The sequence below is a fragment of the Phalangium opilio genome, unplaced genomic scaffold, assembly GCF_054372755.1.
Source record: "Phalangium opilio isolate 3A_F unplaced genomic scaffold, DU_Popi_V2 ptg000043l_1, whole genome shotgun sequence".
Lineage (NCBI taxonomy): Eukaryota > Metazoa > Arthropoda > Arachnida > Opiliones > Phalangiidae > Phalangium > Phalangium opilio.
Genome location: NW_028324167.1, coordinates 3,390,404 through 3,399,514, shown reverse-complemented (window position 1 = coordinate 3,399,514; position 9,111 = coordinate 3,390,404). Strand labels below are relative to the sequence as shown.

General features: G+C 36.5%; 1 protein-coding gene and 1 long non-coding RNA gene across 2 annotated transcripts; one reads left to right on the top strand and one right to left on the bottom strand.

Annotated features, from left to right (window-relative positions):
• Positions 1–914: 914 nt before the first annotated feature.
• Positions 915–1,434, top strand: LOC149677686 (uncharacterized). The gene is made up of 3 exons (XR_016366421.1): positions 915–1,040; positions 1,114–1,158; positions 1,259–1,434. It is a non-coding gene; the product is annotated as an uncharacterized LOC149677686 (long non-coding RNA).
• Positions 1,435–6,612: 5,178 nt separating this feature from the next.
• Positions 6,613–7,879, bottom strand: LOC149677685 (uncharacterized). The gene is made up of 4 exons (XM_089837369.1): positions 7,628–7,879; positions 7,275–7,559; positions 7,146–7,202; positions 6,613–7,080 (listed from the first exon to the last, which is right to left on the bottom strand). Exons 1-4 carry the CDS (start codon positions 7,784–7,786, stop codon positions 6,613–6,615), a joined length of 969 nt encoding a protein of 322 aa, XP_089693495.1. The 5' UTR covers positions 7,787–7,879.
• Between the last annotated feature and the right edge of the window lie 1,232 nt (positions 7,880–9,111).

Sequence of the window (9,111 nt, the reverse complement as noted above, 5' to 3'; positions counted from 1 at the left end):
AGGTCTATTTGGAAGCCACAGAAGGTCTATTCGGAAGCCACAGAAGGTCTATTTGGAAGCCACAGAAGGTCTATTTGCAATTCACTGAAGGTTTTCTTAGTGAGCCACAAGAGGTTTATTTGTAAGCCACAGAAGGTTTTCTCAGTGAGCCACAATAGGTCTATTTGCAAGTCACTGAAGGTGTTCTCATTGAGCCACAAGAGGTTTATTTGCAAGTCACTGAAGGTGTTCTTAGTGAGCCACAAGAGGTCTATTTTATTCAGTGTGACAGGTGGTTTTTTAGAAGGCACAAAAACCCTATATATATTGAGCCAGTCTAGAAGCCGTAAAGGCCTGTTCTGGATACCCAAAGGTTTCCATTAGTAAAAAGAGAAGAAAAAAGGATACAACAGAAACAAAGGAAAGAAAATAGATTACAACAGAAACAAAGGAAAGAAAATAGATTACAACAGAAACAAAGGAAATAAAATAGAATACAGCACAAACAAAGAAAAAAATCAAAATAAATCTTACCTTAATAAATCCTCAAAGCAGCAAAGTTAAGCTTAGAACGCTTTTAAAAAAGCGTAAGCCCTACGCAGCCTTGAAGCAAAACTAATTAAGAGTTTGGAGAAAAGTAGGCCTAACAAAAAAGCCTGAATTCGTCAAATAAATTCAAAAATGAGCCAAACACAAGCACGAGTCAACGTGCACTGCACTGTTAGTCTGTTCACTTCACTGTTGTTAGATTTCCAGCTAGTATTGATTCAGTTCAGTTTAGTTTGAAATGCTATCGAAGAAATTTGTAAACCTACGGAAAACGCAAAATATTGTAAGACCAACCTCTTCATTCATGCTAAGACCAGGGAGGTAAGACCTACAAACAACGCCCCACTCAGAGATGCGGAGAATAACCCTCAATTGTTGTTTACTTCCTCGATTTTAGCCCAGCCTTGGTTGATCTTTCTTGTTTCTAATTTCAAGGCTGAATTTTAAATTAAAGTGTATATTGTAAGAGCTTTTTTATTATAATTATGATTTAGTTTTCGAATCCCGCGAACGTAAGTTATGCAAGATTAATGTTGCCGTTTCGCAATAGATAACTTTGGTAACATCCTTGATCGTTAATTGTAGTGTAAACTTCAACATCGACAACGAAATGCACTGATTTAAAATTAGGTAACTTATGCGAAAAGCTCAGAAGAGCTTCATATCATTAATTTGGGCTTGCAGTAATAATAAAGGCCAATTTAATGTAACTGTTGCTTTGATTGTAAAGGGGCGCACATTAAATCCATCAAACGACTTGCACATAGCTACCCATACCAACGATCCATGTTTGTCCAAAGGCGTGGATTACAGTAAAAAGTGGTTAGCAAAAATGCCAATACACCATTGGATTTGGGTAGAAAGATGGAGTTTGAAGGTATTGTTAAAATGGTTAAGACCCAAATTGACTAGGATAGAAATTTGAGTTTGATTGAAACAATAAACGTACGTTTAAATAGTTTGGAAGAAAACACGCGTGGAATGTGCAATCTGAAGAAGTTGGAAAATTGTAAGTGGAATTGAGCTTTACATTTAGTGACATATTTCTCGTTTCAATACTTCCTTCGTTGCAGAGAGGCATGACTGTATGCAAAAGGGAGTTTAGTGAAGAAAATACTCAAACCAACAAACCCTTATATTATATATACGTAGCAAATGTAATTCAAACTATATTAAATCAAAGAGGGTAATAAGAACAGGAGTTGAACAAGCAGCTTTGGCAAAACATTTTAGGAGCACACAGGAAGTTCAGAGGGAATATTTCAAAGCCAGAACACTTCAGTCAAGCCTTCTACTCCTCCTTTTTTAGCTTCTTTGATTAAGTCAGAAAGTGAAAATTACTGTCACTTGAAACAGCACGAACTCGCTATATCCTGCAACTTTTAAAATTTTTGTGGTTGTGATTATTTTATGTAATCAGGTTGTTATTTGAGAAAAAAATATTTGTTCTTTTATTTTTCCGTTAAAAGCACGGAAGTCTATTAATGAAGAAATAATGAGTAGCTGACATCTTGATTTTGGTTCAACATTATCAGTGTAGAATCTACTTTGTGAATGCTAGGCGCTGAATTAAACAAGTTGTTTGACGTTTGTTTGTAATCAATGATCTCGGAATTTTTACGTTTATAGCAGCAATACCCCAAAACTGTCTTTCGATTGAAAAAAAAAACATTTTTTAAGTTTAGTGTCTGGGTACCTTTTATAGCCATTGTAATAGCAGTTTGCGTAGCTTTACATTTAGCGCCAAATTTTCTTGTTGCAGAACTGTACCTACAAGCGCAGCGTTACCTCCAGTTGGTTTTGATTGGATTGCCGTTTCATTATCATCAAAAGCTTGAACATGTACTAAATTTATATCTTCATGTACTGTTAGTAAAAGTTTAGAATTTGAGCTTTCTAGAAGGTCTTTATCTTAACTTGTTCCATGAATTGGTATTGAATGTGGTTTCAGTAACATCCTTTTTTCCCTTTAGTAACGATAACATCATCTTGACTTAAATGTTTTGAACAAATAACGTACACTTTGTTCGGTCTCCACTCTTTACCACGATTTGTAGCCAAAATCCACATTTTAATTAGATCATCATTACTTTTACATTGGAAAAAAACTTAGCCAAATACCCCAGTCGCCCACAAGGGCACTTTTTGTTAAGGTTTACAGTACCTTTCGGGAATAAATGTAAACTGTAGGAACCGTCTTGGGCTAGATTGTCACTACAACTTGAACATCCAAGAACCACGCATCGTTTATTATATGGCATTGTGAATAGATTCTGAAGAGATGCTTATTACTCGCTAGTCGCAACAGGTAGTTTAGTTTTGATAACACTCAAACCAACTAAACTTTAAATTAAGCTCAAGATTAACGTTACAATTAGAGTTTTAGAAATCATTTTTAAAATAACAATCATGCCGAAATTATACTCTTTATTCCTTCTAAGAGATCAGATAAACATATTTTTTAACACCTTTTCCTCGAGATGTCGCTTTATACAGAACAAACTTCCTATACCGCCACTTTTAAAATTATGTAGTTGTGATTGTTTCCTGCCATATCAGAAGTAAATGAACCGAAGTTACCGGAGTCCTATTGTTTATTCATTAAGCACAAGTTCCTTACAAACCCCCATATTTCAACCCCGACGATAGTCTCGCTCCTCTACTCTTTCGAGTCGCATCAATTTTGAAAACGCCACCAAGCGGCCAATGTTCGAATAACCAGATTTTCCGGGAATTAGTTAGAGTTTTTAAAAATGGCGACTTCTTCGGAAGAGGATATATTTCCCTCGGAGAGATTCTTTTGGGGAGAATTGGTTGTTTGAGTCGAAAGATGTTAGCACTCAGTGTAATTTTTATTTATCAGAGAAGCCACATGTTAAACATAAAGCAGTAACTTGTAATCTAATAAAATGTGTAGGAGAAGGTCGCGAAAAAAGTAAAGTACACGCTAAGCCTTTGAAAACGGTAAATGCAGTAACTCAATGTTTCTTGGAGCCATATAAAGCCAGCTCTGAAAACAGTGCCGAAAAGTCGTTAGGAAAAAACATTCATACCCAAACCTCAGCCCAAACTTTGACGAAATATACACCCCCAACTTTAAGTCTGTTCGATGAAATCACCCAAATCCTGGAGAAGTTCGATGAACTTGTGTACGAGGTTGGTCTACATTTATTTATTTATTTAGTTAACAACAGTTTTGTAGTTTAACAGTCCGATTATTAATTTATTGTAAACATTGTTTAGGTTTTAGAAGATTATAGTGGGGCACCAGTGATGAGGATTTCACGAAGGAAGACAAGCGGATGTTTGAGTGAACACCGTGGATTTTGTGAAGTGCCAGTTACATTTTTTGTTCAAGTGAATGGGAACTGTAACTTAAGCATACTGTTCAAATCACCAAAAACAATTTCCATCTTAAAAGAGAACGGTGATTTGGATGTAAATTCATTGACAACAACGTTAAATGTCATATCTTGTCGAATGGGTCACATTTTCTGCCCAGGCATCAATCCTGCTTCAGTTGCTGATGACAGTTTCACGAAACCGAAACATCTGAAATACATTGAATTTCCTTTTCCACGGTACCAGTCAGCCGATTGTCTAGTATTTTACCAACAATTACCGCAAGAAGTAACAGAAATTTCAAGGGTTAGGAAAAGGCAGTGTCCATCTTGCGTTAACATAGCCCAAGGCATTGCCAAAGCTAAAAAACGTAAGTCATTGGAGTCGCCCGATAGAAAGTTCAAAAGACAACGAGTTTCAAGCAACTTTCCAATCAAAAATCTGACACCTAAAAGTAAGAAGATTCGGATTTCCAGAATACAACAAGCAAGATCAGTTTTAACCCAGAAAGTTGTGAAACTAGAGAAACAGTTAAAATTGAGAGAAATAAGCCTGAATGAAAATCAGTCAGAAGAACTGTCGAATATTGTTCAAATTATTAGCAGTAATTATAGCTCGGAGCTAGAGACGTCTATTAATACAACGTCTGGTAACACAAGAGAAATGTTGAAAATGGCGTGGGACAGAGACTCTAAACAGAAGCATTTATCTGACCAAAAAGATTTCTTTAGTGAACAAGAACAATTGACAAGAAACTCCCGCGTGAGGAAATGGAACGCCACAACGTTACGGATGTGTTTAGCTGTTTGCTCGAGAAGCAAAGCGGCTTACGAGGCTTTGAGAGGCTTTAAACTTTTGAATCTGCCTAGTGTTTAAACACTTAGGGAAAAAACCAGGAAACTAAACCATTCACCCGGAATTAACGAAGAATATTTATACGAACAGCAGTGCAAATACAAGAAATTTCAGGCTGAAAAAGAAAGAAAAGGAGATTTGATTCCAATGGGGATAGGCGTTACAATATTCGATGAGGTAAAGGTTATAGATAAAGTCATCTGGAATAGTAAAAGCCACGAGTTTATGGGATTGGCGATGAGTGAGGACGACTATCCAGAGTTGACAGACATTTACAAAGACAAAACCGTTAAAGCTCCAGCACCAACGCAATATGTGCTGCAATACATTTGGAGAGATCTAACATCTGGGTTTGATTTGATTGGTCCCCATTTTACTTCACCGTATCCATTCCAACAGAAGTCTCTGGTAACCACACTTTATCAAACACTGGAAGCTCTGGAGATGTTCAACTTCAAATCTTTGGGTCTCGTCTGTGATGGAACAAGTGAAAATCTGTCTTTAATTAAGCTTACGATGGGTGAAACTGGGGCCTTAGGGTTCAAGATTAAAGATGGAATTTACGACTTCTCTGTCCAACCACGTTTTGAAAACCCATTTTCTGAAACACCCAAGTTTTTGCACTGGATCATTTGCCCATCTCATGAAATGAAGAACATGGTTGGTCAACTCCATGCCTCTAGGGAAGATGGACCTAAAGCATTTCAACGGAAAGGGGTACCATTTGGCTGGAAAGAAGTGGTGGACGTCTACGCAAGAGACGAAGAAAGAGTCAAGAATAACCAACTAAGAGTTGCACGCTTTTTAATAGAAAGTTATATAATCAGAGATTCTTGGACCCGACTTAACGTTGCACCTTCCAAAGTTCTGCAACAGGAAGACGTTCTTAGTGAACTTTTTGGATTTGCTCACGGTGAAGAAGGTACCGCTGAACAACGCGAAAGTGCGTTGGAGGCTTACAGATATTTACGAGCCTGCAATAAAATATTTGAAAACGGTTTTCTACGAGCCAAGGCTGTGAAGGATATCTCTTCTGATGTTCTTCAGTCTGTCCAAGAAGGTTACCTATTCTTTGAAGACTGGCTGAGAGAACTTTTAGAAGCAAATCCTGATATAAACATTAACAGTCCACGCCAAAAACATATCTTGTCGTGGCAAACCTGGGACTTACTGAGAGTAATGGTTTTTGGAATAAAAGGATTGGCTGAAGATTTCTTTAAATATTTCCCAGGCTATTTCTTATCCTTAATTAGGATAAATGGGAGTGCCGTGGAAAGCTTTTTCGCACAAATAAAGTATGCTACCGGGAGCAAACTATCTGGCACAAACTTTGTTAGCGCGAAGAAAGCAATAATGATACGAGCCAACGTCCATGGTAATCATCGAGGGAACAAGGACTATCGCGACCAAATGCTTTGTTTCCGCGAATCTGACCTTTAAAACTTAACCTTGATTTAAGCACTTAAGTCAATAAATTTCAAGTTTAAACAAAAGTTTAATTTTAACTTTGTTATCACAGCTGTCATTATTTTTTAACAATATTATCACAAGCAAGGTTTTGATTTTGGTTTACAACACATTGGGGATTTTATCATTTCAATTAATTATTCTAGGAACTATTTTAGGATTGTTACAAGTATTTGCTTTGGAAATTCACAAGAACGATAGTAACTTCATCGTTTGGTTAAAAACTTAAAAACAATAGAGAACAAAGTTAACAAACTAATTAATCATAACAAAAATTTGGGTCGAGGTTTTTCTTTTTGTTTCTGCGTGGGAGAGATCGTACTTTGCTATCACAGTTGTCATTCTCATTAAATAACTTTCGTTTTTTAACAATATTATTATCACAAATTTTTGATTTAGTTTTACTGCACTTTGGAGATTCTAGGTAATTGTGGTTCTAGGAACTATATCCAACATTTCATCAGTTTTAGAAAATCTAGGTATGTCAATTGGTTTTCTAGGGGCCAATATCTTCCTTGATTTAGGTTTAGAGACCAATATTAGTGGTGAAATATCATTTTGAGAAATAGGCAGATTGACGTCGGTCTTCTTCAGTAAACCTTTAGATACTGTTACCTTTTCCTTTTTCGCGCTTTTACGTTTGTTGCTTTTTTCAGATTTTTCTTTGAATCCATAGAGTTTATCTCTAAGGGTTTGACCTCCTTTCCCCTTCTTGCTCGTACTTGAAAGAAATTCTTGTATTCTACCATGGATCATCTTCCGGGTCCATTCCTTGTAAAAGTTGTCAATATCAAGCTCATTCCAATCAAAACCTTCTCGTAAAGCTGCGCGAAACATCAGTTTCTGCTCTTCACATTCCATGAAACCGAAACATTCTTCCGCGCATTTCTAGGATTGAGAGAAAGTTTGTTAGAAAACACGTATATCATACGCCTATATATGAGTTGACTTACTTTAATTTTTTGTGTACCATGTTTGGCTAACGAAGCCTTGTTGGCATGATCCGTAACCTTTTGATTTAATGTGCGAATGAATTTGAGGAAGCTAGTTTTAGGAAATGTTAGTTTCCCATTATCTCTGACCTTCAAATCTAATGGCAAATGTTCTTTTTCTAAGTCATTCATACGAATAATTAGTCCAACTCTTTTCAGATTGTTATCTGCCACTCTCTTTTTTAAAGAATGCTTTAAATTAACACTTGATGCTGTCGTTCTCTTAATAATTTCTTGAATACACCCACCACCCAGTTTATAAAGCGCGGAGTCGGTTTCTTCCTTACAAAGACATTCAACTGAAGCTATTTCTTCACCATGACTATCTTCACTTTTACGTTCCTCTTGGAGTTTTTCAGGATATTTGTTGTGTAACTTAAAAAACGTCAAAGTTGAAGAGGCGATCACATTTAGAAGCATCAATTCTTCGTGGCTTTCATTACCTGTTGTAAAGGTTGAGCGTATTTTTTTTGCCTCCGCAAAGTATCCCACAGTAAGTTGAGCCATTGCTTTGTTTGTGCGGGCTTTAAGACCCGTTTTTGGCTTAATAGGTTTGTCTTGACTAAGACTTTCCTCATTCTCCAACCACCCTTCATCTTCATCTAATTCATCAATTAATTGTTTAGGTTTATGAACGAAAACCAGAGGTTTCTTTTGACTAGGTCTACCCCGACTTTTAGGGATTTGAGGTTTACACTCTTTGAACAACTTTTCGAGTAAGATCAGAAGACTTTTAACATACTTTTGTCCAATGTCTGACTTTATAATTTCAATAAATCTTTCCTGTCTTGAAGTCACAAATGGTCGATTAATATTTGAAAGGTATTTCAAAAGATCATCCCTAATGTTTTCATCCATTATCGAACGTAAGCCTAGGGCCTAGGCTCCTAAGATAGAAGCAGACGCCTATTTCTGAAACAACGACTATTTATTCATACTAACGATATTGCGCGGATTTGTAACCAAGTTGTAACTATGGTCTTTGGTGCCAGCGTTAAATTTCGAGACGATTCAGGTAGAGGTACAGCTACCCTGATTTTTACTACCCCCACGTTATGGAAAACGCATTATACAAATTTTGCCCTCTCCGGTAACTTCGGTTCATTTACTTCTGGCCATATAAATAAAGAAATACTGTAAACCTGTCTGTAACTGTTGTTCTTTCAATTATCTTAAATTTTTGTTTTAAAACCACTGGAAAAGCTACGTTAATGAAGAAAGTAAATTTACCGTATTCCCCGATTTTATTCGCTGCGTTTAGCTACGTCCACCATAAAAGCGCTTTAGGTTACTGGTTACGTAGAAACATTGCAATCTGGTACTAAACCGAGAACTTGGTAGTAGGACATGCAATAAAAATTGAAGCTTAGCCGATCAGACCTATAACCGCAGCGATCTAATTGCGGTCATGACTCTTGGTTCTATCATAGAGATAATGTTGTAATATGTAGTAATAAATATACGAGTTAGTTTGCTTTAGCTTAGATTATTAGACAACAAGTTGGAAAAACCAAAATATTACCTCTCCGAGTCAAGAGGAGGACTACTACTACAAACGTATTAACCTAGATATAGAATTATTTCTCTTTTCTTGAAGTAAAAATTTACGAATTATTAAAGCAGTATTCCAAGCATAGCGAATATACAGTAAAGTAGACGACATTTTACATCCAATAAAGATATGTCTTGGACACATGGAAATCAGTCAATGGGGTAAAAAAAAACAGGAAATGAAGTGTATAACTTTAGGAGAGATATAACCTTTTGTGTTTGAAAAGGCCCAATTGTCTACGCCTCAACTGTTAACCCTATATTCTCATAGCTACATTCACATCTGGTTTCCAGTATAAACACTTGTCTCGTTTCACCTCAACGATATTCTTGTGGTTAGATGCAATGAAAGTCAATGCGCACCATACCAAGAATG